The sequence below is a fragment of the Panulirus ornatus genome, chromosome 23 (assembly GCF_036320965.1).
Source record: "Panulirus ornatus isolate Po-2019 chromosome 23, ASM3632096v1, whole genome shotgun sequence".
Classification (NCBI taxonomy): Eukaryota; Metazoa; Arthropoda; class Malacostraca; order Decapoda; family Palinuridae; genus Panulirus; species Panulirus ornatus.
Genome location: NC_092246.1, coordinates 16,765,488 through 16,787,643, shown reverse-complemented (window position 1 = coordinate 16,787,643; position 22,156 = coordinate 16,765,488). Strand labels below are relative to the sequence as shown.

At 41.9% G+C, this 22,156-nt stretch overlaps 1 protein-coding gene across 1 annotated transcript in view; it reads right to left on the bottom strand.

Annotated features, from left to right (window-relative positions):
• Positions 1 to 6,393: 6,393 nt before the first annotated feature.
• Ufd4 (ubiquitin fusion-degradation 4-like) overlaps positions 6,394 to 22,156 on the bottom strand; it is a 497,787-nt gene continuing 482,024 nt past the window's right edge. Inside the window, exons 36-37 of the mRNA XM_071676899.1 lie at positions 20,082 to 20,772; positions 6,394 to 9,456 (exon numbers count right to left, since the gene is read on the bottom strand). Coding sequence (XP_071533000.1) covers positions 9,319 to 9,456; positions 20,082 to 20,772 — 829 coding nt within the window. The 3' untranslated portion in view covers positions 6,394 to 9,318. The remainder of the gene's footprint in view (positions 9,457 to 20,081; positions 20,773 to 22,156) is intronic.

Below are 22,156 nucleotides of genomic sequence, written 5' to 3'. Positions count from 1 at the left end.
CTTTGAGGCATGTGGAATTATTCTTGTCAGGCATGCAGGGAGTGGCCCTGTTTGGCATGTAGGGATGTGGTCGTTCGAGGTATGCTGGGTTAGCCGTGACGTATATAGATAGTGGCCCTGTTTGGTTTGAAGGGATGTGGTCCTTTGAGGCATGTAGGGTTAGCCATGAGGCATCTGTTGTAACTGTTTGGCATATAGGGATGTGATCCTTTGAGGTATGTGGGGTTAGCCCTGTGAGACATGTAGGGTTAGCCCTGTGAGGCATGTAGGGAGTAGTCCTGTGACGCATACAGGTGTGCCTCCTGTGACAAGTAGGGCTAGCTATGAGGGGCATGGCCCATTGAGGATTGTAGGGGTGGTCCATTGATTGTGGGTGATTCTGTGAGGCATGTGGGGAGTGGCTTTGATGTATGTGTGGGGTGTCATGTAGCCATGAGGTATCTGCTGCAACTCTGTCAGGCATGTAGGGATGTGGTCCTGAGAGGCATGTGGGGTTAGACCTGTGAGGCATGTAGGGATGTGGTCCTTTGAGGCATGTGGGATTAGCCTTGTGAGTTACGTAGGGATATGGTCCTTTGAGGCATGTGGGGTTAGCCTTGTGAGGTATATATAAGAGTGACTATGTTTGGCATGTAAGGATGTGGTCCTTTGAGGCATGAGATTAACCTTATGAGGCATGTAGGGAGTGGCCCTGTTTGGCATGTTGGGATGTAGTCCTTTGAGGTATGTGAGACATGTAGGGAGTAGTCCTGTGACGCATATAGGAGTGTGCCCCATGAGACAAGTAGGGCTAGCCATGAGGGGCGTTGCCCAGTGAGGATTGTAGGGTGGCTTCATATATGTGGGTGGCCCTGTGAGGCATGTAGGGAGTGGCTTTGATGTATGTGTGAGGTGGCATGTATGGGTAGCCATGAGGCATCTGTTGTAAATCTCAAGCATGTAGGGATGTGGTCCTTATAGGTTTGTGGGGATAGCCCTGTGAAGCATGTAGGAAGTGGCCCTGTTTGGCATGTAAGGATGTGGTCATTTAAGGTGTGTGGGGCTAGCAATGTGAGGTACATTAGGGGATGGCCCTGTTTGGCATCTGGAGATGTGGTCCCTTGAAGCCCTGTGAGGCATGTAAGAAGTGGCCCTGTTTAGCATGTAGGGGTATGGCCCTTTGGGGTATGCAGGGTTAGCCCTGTGACGTATACATGTAGTGGCCCTGTTTGGCATGAAGGAATGTGGTTCTGTGAGGCATGTGGGGGTGGATATGATGTATGTGTAGGATGGTATGTAGGGTTAGCCATGAGGCATCTGTTGTAACTGTTTGGTAAATAGGGATGTGATCCTTTGAGATATGTGGGTTTAGCCCTGTGAGGCATGTAGGGAGTAGTCCTGTGACACATACAGGAGTGGCCCCATTGAGGATGGTAGTGGTGGTCCTTTGTATCTGGGTGACTGTGAGACATGTGGGTAGTGGCTTTGATGTAAGTGTGGGATGGTGGGGTGGCAGGTTGGGGTAACAATAAGGCATCTCCTGAAACTCTTTTAGGCTTGTAGGGATATGGTCCTTTGAGGCATGTGGGGTTAGCCCTGACGTACATAGAGAGTGGCCCTGTTTGGTATGTAGGGATGTGGTCCTTTGAGGAATGTAGGATTAGCTGTGTGAGAATTGTAGGGAGTAGTCCTGTGACGCAAATAGGAGTATACCCCATGAGACAAGTACGGCTAGCCATGAGGGGCGTTGCCCAGTGAGGATTGTAGGGTTGGTCCTGTATATCTGGGTGGCTCTGTGAGGCATGTAGAGAGTGGCTTTGATGTATGTGTGGGATGGCATGTATGGGTAGCCATGAGGCATCTGATGCAACTCTGTCAGATACGTAGGGATGTGGTCCTTTGATGCATGTAGGGATGTTCTCCTTTGAGGTATGCAGGGTTATCCCTGTGAGTTATATATAAATAGTGGCTCTGTTTGGCATGTAGGGAGTGCACCTTGGGACAATTTGGGCTAGCTATTACGGGCGTGGCACATTGAGGATTGTAGGGGTGGTTCTGAATATCTGGGTGGCCCTGTGAGGCATGTAGAAAGTGGCTTTGATGTATGTGTGGGGTGGCATGTATGGGTAGCCATGAGGCATCTATTGCAACTCTGTCAGATATGTAGGGATGTGGTCCTTTGAGGTATGTGGGGTTAGCCCAGTGATGGCTGTAGGGATGTTTTCCTTAGAGGTATGTAAGTTAACCCAGCGAGGTATATAGAGTGGCTTTAGCATGGAGGGATGTGGTCCTTTGAAGTGTGTGAGGCATATAGGGAGTGCCCTTGAGACAAGTAGGGCAAGCCATGAGGGGCGTGGCCCACTGAGGATCCTCAGTAGGGAGTGGATTTGATGTATGCGAGGGGTGGCAGGTAGAGGTAGCCATGATGCATCTATTGTAACTCCCTAAGGTATGTAGAGATGTGGTTCTTTGAGACGTGGTGTTAGCCCTATGATGTATATAGGAGTGTGCTCCGCATGACATAATGCGCTATCCTTGAGCGACGTGGCCGAGTGAGGATTGTGGGGTGGCTTTGTATATCTTTTGCGGGGGAGGCTTTGATGTGTGTGCGTGTTGAGTGGTATAAATAGGTATCCATGAGACATCTTTTGTATGTCAGGTATTTGGGATTAGTCCTGTGAGGTAGAGTGGTCTTGTTTGGCATGTTGTTAGTAGTCCCGACTCATATTGGAGTGTCCACCATGAGACAACCAGGGGCTACCCATGAGGGGTGTGGCTGATTGAAGATTGTAAAGGTGGTCCTTTATATATTTGTTTTTTTTTCTTCACAGAAATTAGCTTTCTGCGGCCATTTCTTATTCTTCTATGGTATTTGCATGTACATTCAAGGAAAAATTATCTGCTTCAGTTTGTTTCTGTTCATCTTGGGTTTCATCTTCACTGCACCAGATCCTTCACTGTTCAGACATGGTGTATGGACGAGTAGATTAATTGCAAGTCCTTGTACTCGCAGCACTAATAAACGCGCGAGACAAGACTATTATTTGATTCATGTAGTAGGTATATTTATATTTACTTTCTCATTTTTATTAAAAAAAATTATAATTACGTGGTATTTTATATTCGCACTTTTTTTTTCTTTTAACCATCACGCCAACCAAATATGGGTAGCATCTATGGGTTTGGGAAAACACTGCTCTAAGGAATGTTGTTATACTCGAAAGACAAGGTGGTATTTTGTGTAGGGTTGCCTTGAGGTATGAGTAGGGTTCCTGCTAGGCCAGTAGTTCTTAAAACTACGTGAAAATGAATACAGTCCATTATGTAATGAAGAAAACTTACACCTTTTACTTTTAAAAGTGCTGCAAGGAGTTGAATGATAAACAGTACTTTCTTGGATCAATCTTGTTACCTCAGCCTCACAAGCAGGAGAAATAAGATGGTGCCATGGCTAAATGAAACCTGACTACAGCTATTACTTCACGGTCTAGCTGCCACTAGAACCCTCCCTCACACATTGCAGTACCTTCCCCTTCAAGGTTTGGCTACCAATAGAACCCTCTTTCACACACAGCAGCAACTTCTTCAGTGCCTGGCTACTAAACCTCACACACAGTGCATCACCTCCTCCTTCAAGGCCTGGCTGCCACCAGGACTAATTCACACAGTGCAGTACCCTTTCCTTCAAGTCCTGGCTGTTACTAGAACCAACACCGACACTGCTGCACCTACTTCTTCATGGCAACCCTAACCCTGCAGGTAATAGGCCTGGCTGCCATTAGAACCCTCACTTGTACATTGGACCTCGTTCAGGGTCTGGCTATCACTAGAGCCTTCACTTGCACTTCTGAAACCAATTCATGTAGATATCTTGGGGTGAGAGAGTATCATTAAATTTTAGGGAAAATAAAAAGATGTTTCGGAAGGAGGTAAATAAAGTGCGTAATACGAGAACAAATGGGAACATCAGTGAAGGGGGATAATGGGGAGGTAATAACAAGTAGTGGTGATGTGAGGAGAGAGTATTTTGAAGTTTTGTTGAATATGTTAGATGTATATAGACTAGCAGATATAGGGTATTTTGGTTGAGGTGGTGTGCGAAGTGAGAGGGTCAGGGAGAATGGTTTTGTAAACAGAGAAGAGGCAGTGAAAGGTTTGCGGAAGATGAAAGCCAGCGGGTTCGAATGGTATCGCAGTGGAATTTATTAAAAAAGGGGGGTGACTGTGTTGTTGTCAGGTTGGTGAGGATATTCAATGTATGTATGGCTCATGGTGAAGTGCCTGAGTATTGATGGAATGCATGCATAGTGCCAGTGTACAAAGGCAAAGGGGATAAAGGTGAGTGTTCAAATTACAGAGGTATAAGTTTGTTCAGTATTCCTGGGAAATTGTATGGGAGGGTATTGGTCGATAGGGTGAAGGCACGCAAAGAGCATCAGACTGGGAAGAGCAGTGTGGTTTCAGAAGTGGTAGAGGATGTGGATCAGGTGTTTGCTTTGAAGAATGTATGTGAGAAATACTTATAAAAGCAAATGGATTTGTATGTAGCATTTATGGATCTGGAGAAGGCATATGATAGAGTTGATAGAAATGCTCTGTGGAAGGTATTAAGAGTATATGGTGAGGGAGGCAAGTTGCTAGAAACAATGAAAAGTTTTTATTGAGGATGTAAGAGAGGAAAGTGAAAGGTTCTCAGTGAATGTCGGTTTGCGGCAGGGGTGTGTGATGTCTCCATGGTTGTTTGATTTGTTTCTGGATGGGATTGTTAGGGAGATGAATGCAAGAGTTTTGGAGAGAAGGGTAAGTATGCAGTCTGTTGTGGATGAGAGGGCTTGGGAAGCGAGTCGGTTGTTGTTCGCTGATGATACAGCGCTGGTGGCTGATTTGGGTGAGAAACTGTGGAAGCTGGTGACTGAGTTTGGTTAAGTGTGTGAAAGATGAAAGCTGAGAGTAAATGTGAATAAGAGCTAGGTTATTAGGTACACTAAGGTTGAGGACAAGTCAACTGGGAGGCAAGTTTTAATGGAGAAAAACTGGAGGAAGTATAGTGTTTTAGATACCTGGGAGTGGATTTGGTAGTGGATGGAACCATGGAAGTGAGTCACAGGGTGGGGAGGGGGGCGAAGGTTCTGGGAGCGGTGAAGAATGTGTGGAAGGTGAGAACATTATCTCAGAAAGCAAAAGTGGGTATGTTTGAAGGAATAGTGGTTCTAACAATGTTATATAGTTGCAAGGCATGGGTTATAGATAGGGTTGTGCAGAGGAGGGTGGATGTGTTGGAAATGAGATGTTTGAGGACAATATGTAGTGTGAGGTGGTTTGATCGAGTAAGTAATGAAACGGTGAGAGAGATATATGGTAATAAAGTGTGGATGAGAGAGCAGGATAGGGTGTGTTGAAATGGTTTGGTCACATGGAGAGAATGAGTGAGGAAATATTGACAAAGAGGATATATGTCTCAGAGGTGGAGGGAATGAGAAGTGGGAGACCTAATTAGAGGTGGAAGGATGGAGTGAAAAAGATTTTGAGTGATTGGGGCCTGAAATGCAGGAGGGTGAAAGGCATGCAAGGAATAGAGTGAATTGTGGTATACCAGGGTTGACGTGCTGTCAATGGATTGAACCATGGCATGTGAAGCGTCTGGGGTAAACCATGGAATGTCTTGTGGGGCCTGGATGTGGAAAGGGAGCTGTGGTTTCAGTGCATTATACATGACAGCTTGACACTGAGTGTGAACGAATGTGGCCTTTGTTGTCTTTTCCTAGCGCTACCTCACACGTGTGCAGGGGGAGGCGGGTGTCAGGGTGGTGATGGGAATAAATAAAGGCAGCAGGTATGAATTATGTACATGTGTATATATATGTATATGTCTGTGTATTTATGTATTCGTTGAAATGTATAGGTATGTATATGTGTGTGTGTGGACGTGTATGTATATACATATGTATGTGGGTGGATTGGGCTATTCTTTTGTCTGTTTCCTTGTGCTACCTTGCTAATGCGGGAAATAGTGACAAAGTATAATAAATAATAAAAATCTTCAACCACACCTGCTTACATGACAAAATCCCTAACATCTGGAAACTTGCCAATACCAATCCTAAAGCACTCCAAACCGCCCACTCCCTATTCTCCTACCGCCCTTTATTACTTCAGTCTTCAACCATGAATCAAGTAAAGTAACACGCTCCCACCTAATCAACATGACTCCAGATGCACCAACCTCACTTCCACCCTACACAGTAACCTCTTGCACAATATCCTGGATAACTTCAGCCAACCTCTGTTCCATGCAATACTTACATCAATAGACCTAAGGGTAGGTTATCCTGCTATCCATAAACTTACCTGCTATCCATAAAGGATATATACCAGAAACACTAGCAGGACAGGTGAAATAACTGACACTGTTGAACTTTTTAATTTTCATATTTTTCACATAAATTATGTCTGTATATATGTGTTTTTTTGTGTAGGAGTGTGTGTGTCTGTGAGCATGTGTATGTGCATATCATATATATATATATATATATATATATATATATATATATATATATATGAACACACACAATACATATCAAAAATCCAGCATTACAGATCCAAGTACATTAAGATAATGTACAGGCACTTTGAACCTAGACACAGTTTAAATGATTATTCTGTCATGCATCACACACTGGCAGACTTGCTTTATATAATATAAGTCAGCTTTCAAATATATGGCTGCACCAAATCAAATTAAATTCGGGGCTAATTTTCAGCTTTATAAAATAGTTGAAAATCAGAAAACTTTTTAACCTCATGGAGAACGCCTGCTCACTACTTGAGCATAAAGACAGCCAAATGATGATGCGATATATAGTTGTACGTAAAGAAGTAACATGAAAAAACTCCTATTGCATTTTGACAAGCTAATTTTCTGATAAAGATTAACAAAGGAAAATAATTCAAACCTTGCATGCAGTACTAAAGATTAACAAAGGAAAATTATTCAAACCTTGCATGCAGTACTAACACTGCTGTTAACAGTTACCTACCCTCAGATTTTGTATGCCATGTGATTTAATCTAACCTGGTAGACTATGAATCATCAAAAAAGTACTCTCTATACTAATCTTCGTTTTGTAGGAATTATTTGTGTAATCCTTGTTACAGCAGAGCTCATTTTCCTAAAAGAGTTCATCCCAAATCTCTGTTAAAAACTGAATTTGGCATTAACACTCCTAAGACAAAAAAAAAAAAAAAAAAATTACAGGTGCATGTAAATTCTGTTCTTTTACATGATAACCCACTTACTTTCTGAATATCTTTATCTTAAGTTATATTTGATATTTAACAAGAATAAATAAGGCAGTAGCTGAGGGGAAAAGTGATTCCTTTACATGTGTGATGTCAATAAGGAGCCTTTTACATGTTATGTACTTTGTTTTTAAACTATTTTTTTTTTAGATTACTGAAGATTACTCTGAAAAAAATTCTTTAGTACAATGTCAAGTAACTTTTCCAAAAACTTTGATAAGACTACTGAGCAATCATATCTACATTCTGCTCTGAACAGGATTAACAATAATCAGAATGTTTTGTTCAACTCATGTACATTATTTCATCTATCTATAATACAATAAAACTAAAAATATCAGAAATAGAAAAGTGAAGAAGAAAAAAAATATAAGGCACAACAGAGAGCATGACTATGACAATCTTCATGAAAACATCAAGAACTGTCAGCATGTTATCCCATTCCATTTTGTCTCAAACCTCTACTAACATAGAAAAGGAGCTGTTACAAGCTTGTGCACATAGCTCAAATCAATGGTCAAGCCACCAATTATGATTCAAGTACAAACATAGCATAAACTGTCTTTGTATGCTTGAGACTACTGTATGAAAAAAGGTTACTCAATGTTTGTAAGTGGAATGACAGAAAAAGTCAATGCCTTATCTTGGTTATGGTACCATTATCTAGCTCAAACCACTCAAGAATGGGACAATTTTGATAATGAAGTTTATGTTTCAAAAATGCTGACATTAGAAGAAATATGCCTGGGATGGATTATGAGAACATATCAAATCACACATTCAAGCATTTACTACAGTGGCTTTATTATGGTTATTCATGAGATCCTTGCAAATCAAGCTGAGGTGAGAATAGCCAACACTTAAGAGCAGACCCACGTATTATGAAAATGGCTATTCAACCACACAACCACTTACTCAACAGTTAAACCTCCACTGATAATCATGATTGCTTAGTTGCTACATCAAGATACACAACTATAACAGTGGCATGCTTGTGATGTATTTTTCTATATACAATATGCTGCCTAGGAAATGCCTTCACATCAGTATCACAGAAAGACATAAGCTAATGGTGACAACATAAAACAACAACTGGCCATTGTCAAGCCTATGTATTATCACTACCTGTCAGGACAAGAATGATGCAAATGTCGTGTTACACTTCATGAAAAATATTGGTTCTTGGGTTCAGTTTCTTCTGACTGGCACCAACATCCACAAAGCTTTCACACTTTAGCAAGCCATAAAACAGGCCAAATTCACTTGTACAGACACAAGGGTGAAGAATGCTTCATGCATTCAGGTAAGCCATCCACTCACTAGGTAGCACTTCCATTGGGTAGGTTTGCACTTTCTCAAGCAACCACTTGAAAAGGCATGCATATTCTCTTGTCACTTTATGCACTAACAAGTTTTAATGCGTATGCAAACAGATGACTTTTCCTAGATCCTCTGTTAAAATAATAACTCAACACAAGGTATCTATTTTCCTTAATATAACTGGTACTGGAATTCCCTTGTTTCATAGGTATCTGGTATCACCTGGAATTTGCACTCTCAAAATTGTTTATCAGTGGTCTACGTTCTATTTTTCCTTAAGATAACTGATATTGGAATTTCCTCATTTCCTTGGTATCTAATAACACCTGAAATTTGCACTCTCAAATTTTGGTTATCAACAGTCTAAAGTTACTTTTTTGTAAAGGTACAGTACAGTGCATGTATAGTACTAAGTATCAAGTCTATATACTGAGGTAACCATCAAACTCAGTTCATATAGTGTAAAAAATGCACTTACTAGTCATAAATATTCTAAACATCTTCACACTTTCCACTTCATTTACTTCCTTTTACATAATGATAAACACATGGCATTTTGCCATTTTTTTTCCTCACATAAATACTATATCTTTTCTTTAATACATTTTATGAAACAGTCTTCATAAATCAACTACATAAGTATTTTCAGTGTTTTCTTTATAGAGTTTTTAAAACCTATTATATAAACCTGAGTAGACACTCTTTATATTTATTTATGGATTAGTTAAGATGGAAGCCCTTCTCCCGCGTAGCTGCGAGAAGCCTTTCCTTCATTATGTTCTCCGAGGAGTAATCTGGCAACTTCAAGTAATGGACACATGTGTTCACAGAAGGGTAAGAGCCATCTCCTGCATCAACCTGAAAAGGAGTACGAGACTATTGGAAATAATCTGTATCAGGTTCTATTTTCAATGTGAGACATATCTAAATAGAAAGCTGAATTTGTTGGGGAAACAAAAAAAAGAATTAAAGGATAGTGGTATTCATCAGTAGGAAAGGAATCGACAACTTTAGATGAAACATTCAGCAGAATTTACAAAAGCAAAAGATGTTCTAAAAACAGGTAAGTTAGAGGAGTATCAGCAAGAAGTGAAAGTACATCAAACAAGTCAAGGGAAAATCCTAGTGAAAATATACTTTTCAAGGAAATGAAACCTTGGGCTGCAAGAGTCTCTGAAAAAGAGGTCTTAGAGTAACACTAGGACTCTTTCAGATGTGTGTGTGTGGAAGGTGGGCATGCGTGACAGGGTACAGAGAGGTGAGATGAAGTCCTAAGTTATGTTGCTGGTAAAAGGGAAAAGAGGTGTATGGGCATTACTTGCTAAGAAGGAGTGTGAGTAATTGTCAAATATCAAGAAGAAGGTGCAGGGGCTGAATGAGAGGGATACTGAGAGCTGGCTTGAATAAGAATCAGCAAACTTAAGGGAAAGTAAAAAAAATGCTTTGGAAGGAGGTAAATAAAGAGAAAAACAAAAGAACAAATGGGAAAAGTGGTAACAAGTGTGAGGTGAAGAAGAGATGGAGTACTCTGATGGGTTGCTTAATGTGTGTGATAAGGTGGCAGATGTAGGTTGTTTGGGAGGTATGTGAAATGAATGTGTTACGAACACGTGTGTGTGTGCCCACATGTTCATGCATATATGTGTGTGTGTCTTTGTGTATAGTTTAAGTGCTATTTCATGTTAGGACGAGGGCCAGGGCCTTCCTCCGCTATCGGCTCGGATTTAACTTCCCTGACTGAACCATTAGGCCTGCTGTGTTCCCACACCTCTAAAGTTTCTAAATGGCCGCGAGGTGTCAAGAGGGTCACGCCAGGCCATCAATCCAGTTAACCTCAACACTTGGACCTTTCATCTGAGGCACCCCATCAAGTTGGGAGGTCATATGGCCTCCTGTACACCGTTGTCGCTGTCAGGACAAGAGGAGGTTGAGCCTTAGGCAAGATGTGGGACAGACTTAGGATCCTCAAGCCAACCAGCAGTTTCACGGATAGCCCCTCTCCAATCACCGCTGGACCTGAGGCACTCCAGCCAAGTAGGAGTGGCACTTAGGAACCACCCTCCTCCAATCACAACTGGACCTACAGCCCATAACCAATCAAGAGTGGCACTATAGGGTAACAGGGCGGATGCAAGTCGTTCCTACTTGTGATAAAAACCTCTGACACCCACTGAGCCTCGATTCCTCTCTAGCCCAGTGAAGTAAGTGGTTTTCCCCTCTGTCCCAAAGCCCATAGCCCTAGTGAAGTGTGCGATATAAATTCTTCAATGTTGAACTGCCTCTGTCATTTAGTTCGAGTGTCCCAAGCCCATAGCCCAAGTGAAGTGCAAGATATAAATTCCACGGTGTTGAACTGCCTCTGTCATTTAGTTTCGAGTGTCACAGAGTATAGTAACTTGTCATAGAAGTGTCTAACAATAAGTGTATCTTGAATCATGTTACTTAAGGCCAATTGTCATAAAGGAAAGAGATCTAATGGTTTGAAATCTTACCTGGAATGTTAAACTCATGTTCAGTACTAACATAAATGATTTGTGCCTGATTCATGTGATGTTATTTTGTATTCTTACGTTCTTTTATTATAAGTAATTTTAATGCTAGTACATTATATTATATATTTATATTTTGTTTTGTTGCTGTCTCCCACGTTAGCAGGATAGCACAAGGAAACAGACGAAAGAATGGCCCAACCTACCCACATACACATGTATATACATACACCTCCACAGACGCAAATATACATACCTTTACATCTCAACGTGTATATATATATATATATATATATATATATATATATATATATATATATATATATATATATATATTTTTTTTTTTTTTTTTTTTGCTTTGTCGCTGTCTCCCGCGTTTGCGAGGTAGTGCAAGGAAACATAGACGAAAGAAATGGCCCAACCCACCCCCATACACATGTATATACATACGTCCACACACGCAAATATACATACCTACACAGCTTTCCATGGTTTACCCCAGACGCTTCACATGCCTTGATTCAATCCACTGACAGCACGTCAACCCCGGTATACCACATCGCTCCAATTCACTCTATTCCTTGCCCTCCTTTCACCCTCCTGCATGTTCAGGCCCCGATCACACAAAATCTTTTTCACTCCATCTTTCCACCTCCAATTTGGTCTCCCTCTTCTCCTCGTTCCCTCCACCTCCGACACATATATCCTCTTGGTCAATCTTTCCTCACTCATTCTCTCCATGTGACCAAACCATTTCAAAACACCCTCTTCTGCTCTCTAAACCACGCTCTTTTTATTTCCACACATCTCTCTTACCCTTACGTTACTTACTCGATCAAACCACCTCACACCACACATTGTCCTCAAACATCTCATTTCCAGCACATCCATCCTCCTGCGCACAACTCTATCCATAGTCCACGCCTCGCAATCATACAACATTGTTGGAACCACTATTCCTTCAAACATACCCATTTTTGCTTTCCGAGATAATGTTCTCGACTTCCACACATTCTTCAAGGCTCCCAGAATTTTCGCCCCCTCCCCCACCCTATGATCCACTTCCGCTTCCATGTTTCCATCCGCTGCCAGATCCACTCCCAGATATCTAAAACACTTCACTTCCTCCAGTTTTTCTCCATTCAAACTCACCTCCCAATTGACTTGACTCACAACCCTACTGTACCTAATAACCTTGCTCTTATTCACATTTACTCTTAACTTTCTTCTTTCACACACTTTACCAAACTCAGTCACCAGCTTCTGCAGTTTCTCACATGAATCAGCCACCAGCGCTGTATCATCAGCGAACAACAACTGACTCACTTCCCAAGCTCTCTCATCCCCAACAGACTTCATACTTGCTCCTCTTTCCAAAACTCTTGCATTCACCTCCCTAACAACCCCATCCATAAACAAATTAAACAACCATGGAGACATCACACACCCCTGCCGCAAACCTACATTCACTGAGAACCAATCACTTTCCTCTCTTCCTACACGTACACATGCCTTACATCCTCGATAAAAACTTTTCACTGCTTCTAACAACTTGCCTCCCACACCATATATTCTTAATACCTTCCACAGAGCATCTCTATCAACTCTATCATATGCCTTCTCCAGATCCATAAATGCTACATACAAATCCATTTGCTTTTCTAAGTATTTCTCACATACATTCTTCAAAGCAAACACCTGATCCACACATCCTCTACCACTTCTGAAACCACACTGCTCTTCCCCAATCTGATGCTCTGTACATACCTTTACCCTCTCAATCAATACCCTCCCATATAATTTGCCAGGAATACTCAACAAACTTATACCTCTGTAATTTGAGCACTCACTCTTATCCCCTTTGCCTTTGTACAATGGCACTATGCACGCATTCCGCCAATCCTCAGGCACCTCACCATGAGTCATACATACATTAAATAACCTTACCAACCAGTCAACCATACAGTCACCCCCTTTTTTAATAAATTCCACTGCAATACCATCCAAACCTGCTGCCTTGCCGGCTTTCATCTTCCGCAAAGCTTTTACTACCTCTTCTCTGTTTACCAAATCATTTTCCCTAACCCTCGCACTTTGCACACCACCTCGACCAAAACACCCTATATCTGCCACTCTATCATCAAACACATTCAACAAACCTTCAAAATACTCACTCCATCTCCTTCTCACATCACCACTACTTGTTATCACCTCCCCATTTGCGCCCTTCACTGAAGTTCCCATTTGCTCCCTTGTCTTACGCACTTTATTTACCTCCTTCCAGAACATCTTTTTATTCTCCCTAAAATTTAATGATACTCTCTCACCCCAACTCTCATTTGCCCTTTTTTTCACCTCTTGCACCTTTCTCTTGACCTCCTGTCTCTTTCTTTTATACATCTCCCACTCAATTTCATTTTTTCCCTGCAAAAATCGTCCAAATGCCTCTCTCTTCTCTTTCACTAATACTTTTACTTCTTCATCCCACCACTCACTACCCTTTCTAATCAACCCACCTTCCACTCTTCTCATGCCACAAGCATCTTTTGCGCAATCCATCACTGATTCCCTAAATACATCCAATTCCTCCCCCTCTCCCCTTACTTCCATTGTTCTCACCTTTTTCCATTCTGTACTCAGTCTCTCCTGGTACTTACTCACACAAGTCTCCTTCCCAAGCTCACTTACTCTCACCACCCTCTTCACCCCAACATTCACTCTTCTTTTCTGGAAACCCATAAAAATCTTCACCTTTTTTTTTTTTTTTTGCTTTGTCGCTGTCTCCCGCGTTTGCGAGGTAGCGCAAGGAAACATACGAAAGAAATGGCCCAACCCACCCCCATACAAATGTATATACATACGTCCACACACGCAAATATACATACCTACACAGCTTTCCATGGTTTACCCCAGACGCTTCACATGCCTTGATTCAATCCACTGACAGCACGTCAACCACGGTATACCACATCGCTCCAATTCACTCTATTCCTTGCCCTCCTTTCACCCTCCTGCATGTTCAGGCCCCGATCACACAAAATCTTTTTCACTCCATCTTTCCACCTCCAATTTGGTCTCCCTCTTCTCCTCGTTCCCTCCACCTCCGACACATATATCCTCTTGGTCAATCTTTCCTCACTCATTCTCTCCATGTGCCCAAACCACTTCAAAACACCCTCTTCTGCTCTCTCAACCACGCTCTTTTTATTTCCACACATCTCTCTTACCCTTACGTTACTTACTCGATCAAACCACCTCACACCACACATTGTCCTCAAACATCTCATTTCCAGCACATCCAACCTCCTGCGCACAACTCTATCCATAGCCCACGCCTCGCAACCATACAACATTGTTGGAACCACTATTCCTTCAAAAATACCCATTTTTGCTTTCCGAGATAATGTTCTCGACTTCCATACATTCTTCAAGGCTCCCAGAATTTTCGCCCCCTCCCCCACCCTATGATCCACTTCTGCTTCCATGGTTCCATCTGCTGCCAGATCCACTCCCAGATATCTAAAACACTTCACTTCCTCCAGTTTTTCTCCATTCAAACTCACCTCCCAATTGACTTGACCCTCAACCCTACTGTACCTAATAACCTTGCTCTTATTCACATTTACTCTTAACTTTCTTCTTCACACACTTTACCAAACTCAGTCACCAGCTTCTGCAGTTTCTCATATGAATCAGCCACCAGCGCTGTATCATCAGCGAACAACAACTGACTCACTTCCCAAGCTCTCTCATCCCCAACAGACTTCATACTTGCCCCTCTTTCCAAAACTCTTGCATTTACCTCCCTAACAACCCCATCCATAAACAAATTAAACAACCATGGAGACAACACACACCCCTGCCGCAAACCTACATTCACTGAGAACCAATCACTTTCCTCTCTTCCTACACGTACACATGCCTTACATCCTCGATAAAAACTTTTCACTGCTTCTAACAACTTGCCTCCCACACCATATATTCTTAATACCTTCCACAGAGCATCTCTATCAACTCTATCATATGCCTTCTCCAGATCCATAAATGCTACATACAAATCCATTTGCTTTTCTAAGTATTTCTCACATACATTCTTCAAAGCAAACACCTGATCCACACATCCTCTACCACTTCTGAAACCACACTGCTCTTCCCCAATCTGATGCTCTGTACATGCCTTCACCCTCTCAATCAATACCCTCTCATATAATTTACCAGGAATACTCAACAAACTTATACCTCTGTAATTTGAGCACTAACTCTTATCCCCTTTTATCCCCTTTGCCTTTGTACAATGGCACTATGCACGCATTCCGCCAATCCTCAGGCACCTCACCATGAGTCATACATACATTAAATAAACTTACCAACCAGTCAACAATACAGTCACCCCCTTTTTTAATAAATTCCACTGCAATACCATCCAAACCTGCTGCCCTGCCGGCTTTCATCTTCCGCAAAGCTTTTACTACCTCTTCTCTGTTTACCAAATCATTTTCCCTAACCCTCTCACTTTGCACACCACCTCGACCAAAACACCCTATATCTGCCACTCTATCATCAAACACATTCAACAAACCTTCAAAATACTCGCTCCATCTCTTTCTCACATCACCACTACTTGTTATCACCTCCCCATTTGCGCCCTTCACTGAAGTTCCCATTTGCTCCCTTGTCTTACGCACTTTATTTACCTCCTTCCAGAACATCTTTTTATTCTCCCTAAAATTTAATGATACTCTCTCACCCCAACTCTCATTTGCCCTCTTTTTCACCTCTTGCATCTTTCTCTTGACCTCCTGTCTCTTTCTTTTATACATCTCCCACTCAATTGCATTTTTTCCCTGCAAAAATCATCCAAATGCCTCTCTCTTCTCTTTCACTAATAATCTTACTTCTTCATCCCACCACTCACTACTCTTTCTAATCAACCCACCTCCCACTCTTCTCATGCCACAAGCATCTTTTGTGCAATCCATCACTGATTCCCTAAATACATCCCATTCCTCCCCCACTCCCCTTACTTCCATTGTTCTCACCTTTTTCCATTCTGTACTCAGTCTCTCCTGGTACTTCCTCACACAAGTCTCCTTCCCAAGCTCACTTACTCTCACCACCCTCTTCACCCCAACATTCATATATATATATATATATATATATATATATATATATATATATATATATATATATATATATATATATACACACACAGACATATATTTATACACATGTACATAATTCATACTATCTGCCTTTAATAATTCCCATCGCCATCCTGCCATGCATGAAATAACAACCTCCATTCCCATCGCCACCCTGCCACGCATGAAATAACAACCTCCTCCCCCCACATGTGCACAACATACCACTAGTAAAAGAAAACAAAGGCCACATTCGTTCACACTCAGTCTCAAGCTGTCATGTATAATGCACCGAAACCACAACTCCCTTTAAACATCTAGGCTGAACAGAACTTTCCATGGTTTACCCCAGACGCTTCACATGCCCTGGTTCAATCCATTCACAGCACGTCGACTCCGGTATACCACATCGTTCCAATTCATTATATATTCCTTGCACGCCTTTTACCCTCCTGCATGTTCAGGCCCCGATCACTCAAAATCTTTTTCACTCCATCTTTCCACCTCCAATTTGGTCTCCCACTTCTCCTCATTCCCTCCACCTCTGACACATTTATCCTCTTGGTCAATCTTTCCTCACTCATTCTCTCCATGTGCCCAAACCATTTCAAAACACCCTCTTCTGCTCTCTGAACCACACTCTTTTTATTACCACACATCTCTCTTACCCTATTATTACTTACTCGATCAAACCACCTCACACCATATATTGCCCTCAAACATCTCATTTCCAGCACATCCACCCTCCTCCTCAACCATATAACATTGTTGGAACCACTAAACCTTCAAACGTACCCATTTTTGCTTTCCAAGATAATGTTATCATCTTCCACACATTTTTCATCGCTCCCAGAACTTTCGCCCCCTCCCCTACCCTATGATTCACTTCCGCTTCCATAGTTCCATCACCTGCCTAATCCACTCCCAGATATCTAAAACACTTAACTTCCTCCAGTTTTTCTCCATTCAAACTTACCTCCCAAATGACTTGTCCCTCAACCCTCTGTACCTAATAACCTTGCTTTTATTCACATTTACTCTCAGCTCTTTCCTTTCACACACTTTACCAAACTCGGTCACCAGCTTCTGCAGTTTCTCACCTGAATCAGCCACCAGCACTGTATCATAAGCGAACAACAACTGACTTACTTCCCAAGCTCTCTCATCCACAACAAACTGCATACTTGCACTTCTTTCCAAAACTCTTGCACTCACCTCCCTAACAACCCCATCCATAAACAAATTGGACAACCATGGAGACATCACAAACCCCTGTCGCAAACCAACATTTACTGAGAACCAATCACTTTCCTCTCTTCCTACACGTACACATGCCTTACATCCTCGATAAAAACTTTTCACTGCTTCTAACAACTTGCCTCCCACACCATATATTCTTAATACCTTCCACAGAGCATCTCTATCAACTCTTATCATATGCCTTCTTCAGATCCATAAATGCTACATACAAATCCATTTGCTTTTCTAAGTATTTCTCACATACATTCTTCAGAGCAAAACCTGATCCACACATCCTCTACCACCTCTGAAACCACACTGCTCTTCCCCAATCTGATGCTCTGTGTATGCCTTCACCCTCTCAATCAATACCCTCCCTTATAATTTCCAAGGAATACTCAACAAACTTATACCTCTGTAATTTGAGCACTCACTTTTATCCCCTTAGCCTTTGTGCAATGGCACTATGTAAGCATTCCGCCAATCCTCCGGCACCTCACCATGAGTCATACATACATCAAATAACCTTACCAACCAGTCAACAATACAGTCACACCCTTTCTCAATAAATTCCACTGCAATACCATCCAAACCCACTGCCTTGCCAGCTTTCATCTTCCGCAAAGCTTTTACTACCTCTTCTCTGTTTACTAAATCATTCTCCCAAACCCTCTCACTTTGCACATCACCTCGACCAAAACACCCTATATCTGCCACTCTATCATCAAACATTCAACAAACCTTCAAAATACTCACTCCATCTCCTCCTCACATCACCACTACTTGGTATCACCTCCCCATTAGCCTCCTTTACCGAAGTTCCCATTTGTTCCCTTGTCTTACGCACTTTATTTACCTCCTTCCAAAACATCTTTTTATTCTCCCTAAAATTTAATGATATTCTCTCACCCCAACTCTCAATTGCCCTCTTTTTCACCTCTTGCACCTTTCTCTTGACCTCCTGCCTCTTTCTTTTATACATCTCCCAGTCATTTGCATTATTTCCTTGCAAAAATCATCCAAATGCCTCTCTCTTCTCTTTCACTAATAATCTTACTTCTTCATCCCACCATTCACTACCCTTTCTAATCTGCCCACCTCCCACGCTTCTCATGCCACAAGCATCTTTTGCGCAAGCCATCACTGCTTCCCTAAATACATCCCATTCCTCCCCCAATCCCCTTACCTCCTTTGTTCTTACCTTTTTCCATTCTGTACTCAGTCTCTCCGGGTACTTCCTCACATACGTCTCCTTCCCAAGCTCATTTACACTCACCACTCTCTTCACCCCAGCATTCTTTCTTCTTTTCTGAAAACCCATACAAATCTTCACCTTTGCCTCCACAAGATAATGATCAGACATCCCTCCAGTTGCACCTCTCAGCACATTAACATCCAAAAGTCTCTCTTTCGCGCGCCTATCAATTAACACGTAATCCAATAATGCTCTCTGGCCATCTCTCCTACTTACATATGTATACTTATGTATATCTCGCTTTTTAAACCAGGTATTCCTAATCACCAGTCCTTTTTCAGCACATAAATCTCCAAGCTCTTCACCATTTCCATTTACAACACTGAACACCCCATGTACACCAATTACTCCCTCAACTGCCACATTACTCACCTTTTCATTCAAAACACCCATCACTATAACCCGGTCTCGTGCATCAAAAATACTAACACACTCACCCAGCTCATTACTCACCTTTTCATTCAAATCACCCATCACTATAACCCGGTCTCGTGCATCAAAAATACTAACACACTTACCCAGCTGCTCCCAAAACACTTGCCTCTCATAATCTTTCTTCTCATGCCCAGGTGCACATGCACCAATAATTACCCATCTCTCTCCATCCACTTTCAGTTTTACCCATATCAATCCAGAGTTTACTTTCTTACACTCTATCACATACTCCCACCACTCCTGTTTCAGGAGTAGTGCTACTTCTTCCCTTGCTCTTGTCCTCCCACTAACCCCTGACTTTACTCCCAAGACATTCCCAAACCTCTCTTCCCCTTTACCCTTGAGCTTTGTTTCACTCAGAGCCAAAACATCCAGGTTCCTTTCCTCAAGCATACTACCTATCTCTCCTCTTTTCTCATCTTGGTTACATCCACATAGATTTAGACACCCCAATCTGAGCCTACGAGGAGGATGAGCACTCCATGCGTGACTCCTTCTTCTGTTTCCCATTTTAGAAAGTTAAAATACAAGGAGGGGAGGGTTTCCAGCCCCCCACTCCCGTCCCCTTTAGTCACCTTGTACGACACATGAGGAATGCGTGGGAAGTGTTCTTTCTCCCCTATCCCCAAGGATAGTGCTGGTGTTTGATTTAATCCCATGATGTTAAGACAGTGTTATCTTGTGTTGTGTAACAAAAAGAAATTGGCATCCCTGTCAGGATAGAATTTGTAACATTAAAATTTGGTGACCTCGCCATGATCGTTTTGTAACAAAAGTCATGGCATGTGGTTTGGTGAAACCAAAATACCCCAAAATTAATCATGAAATGAAAATTTAACTATTGCATACATTTATATCAGGTTTGTTATTTTTCTAATGATGAATACCTTAAATTTCAAATTCCAGTACAAAGCAGATACTTACCTTGCGAACTACAGTGAGGCGTGGATGAAGATTGGCAAGACCACCAGGAGGTAATGAAGAACAACCAGTGGTGAACTGTAGAAAAGCTTTACGTTCCTCTGCTGTTAGTCCTACAAGAATGTTTACAAGTCTCAAAAACCCAGGTGAATCTCTTGTATATCCCAATTTCGGTTCAGTGTAAGCAAGAATATCCTCACGAGTCCAAACAGGTGCTTGGTCACCACATAACATTAGTCTCAATTCATCAGGGCTAAATGCCCCTAATTTCTTCAAGGGAAACACCTGACAAAAGCCTGCACGGAAAGCTTCTAGTTGTCTTCTGATACCTCCTTCTAAGACCCAGTTAAGAGTAAGATCAATGTAATCCTCAACACTGGTAAGAGTCACTTCCTGATCGGCTCCACCTGTTCGTAGCTCAACTGCAGAATACCCCAGGTGTCTGGATGGTGCTGCATACTGCATAGTGAGACAAAGATCTTCTAATCTAACTGCAGGTGGCTCTGCTCCCTGGGTGTCAGGTGTGGATGGAAGAGCTAAATTATGAAGTTGCAGGCATCTGTCTTCCTCGGACAGAATCGTGTCATTCAGGATTTGCTGCTTAATGGACACTAAAGACCTGAGCTGCTGCAAGAATAAGCCTCGCTCTGGGTCTACCTCACATAGATCCTCAAGTGTTAGCAGCCCACTGAACCTGATGATGAAAAAATATATTTACATAACATTCGGCATTAAAGCAGAAATAATGTAGATATGAACATTTTCTGGACTTAATTTTTATAGTAAAAGAGATTTCCTTCTAGAACCAAAATTACTGGGCAACTTTCCTGAAAACCAAAGGTCTAATCATTTATTTGCTTTTTTCACTCTGGTTGCAGTTTCCCCCATATTGAGGTAAAGCCAACTAAAGACAAAGAAATGGCCTTATTCACTCACATCCATGCTCTAGATGTCATGTGTAAAGTAGTGAAACTTTTATTCATATATGTTTGCAATTTCCAGCATTAGTGAGGAAACAGACTAGTAGTCATGTATAATGCACTGAAAACCAGAATTCTCAACCACAACCAGTCCCTGGAGTTTCCCCTAACTGCTTCACATGCCCTGGTTCAGCTCAATAACAGTATATCGTCCCCCTTAAACACATCAATCAGATTCACTCTTTATCTCTTGCATGCCTCACACACTCCTTCAAAGCATCTTTCACCCAATCCTTCCACCTTTTTGCTTCCCCTTTTCCTTGCTCCTTTCACTTCTACCCTTTTAGATACGAAGGAGAGGATATGACAGCAAATGGAGCATGCATAGGGTGGGGGAAAGGGAGCAGAGGACTCGGGTGCACCCACAGACGAATGTGTGGAGAGAGAGAGCACTGTCCTTAAAGGTAATGATGGGAAGTTTGATGGTAAGGTAATCCCACTGGTGCTGTATATCTAAGGAGTAGACCTTAGAGAAAAGTGTAAAGAAGAGGGTGGATATGTTGGAAATGACAATATGTGGTATTAAAAAGGTTGATTAAGAAATAATCAGGTGAGAGAGGTGTGGTAGTAAGAGGAGTGTGTCTGAGGGCTGAAGAAGGAATGCTGAAATGGTTTGGAGAGGGATAGGAGGAGAGAGGAAAGAATGAATATGAAGACATTCATCACAGGAATGGAGGGAAAATGGAAAAAGAAGAAACCTAAAGAGGAGATGGAAAGATGCTTTAAAGGTTTTGGGCCTGAACATGCAGAGAGCTGGAGTGATGTGGTATAAAAAGGATGATGTGCTGTCAGTGGGCTAAACCAGGACATATGAAATAGTTGGGGAAACCTCAGAAAGGTCTGTGAGGCCTGGTTATGGACAGGGGTCTCCAATTTTAATGCATTATGAATGACAACTAGAGAGATGTGAGCAAATGAGGCCATTTCTTTGTTTACAGCACTATCTACATGAAAGAATGGACACTATTTTCTCCTGATTTAGCAAAGCATAGAGTGACAAGACAAAATATAGAGGAAAAAATAGATCAACATATTTCTAATCAACAGAAAATCTAAAGTTACTGCATATGGATGCATATCTGGAGACGATAATGCACT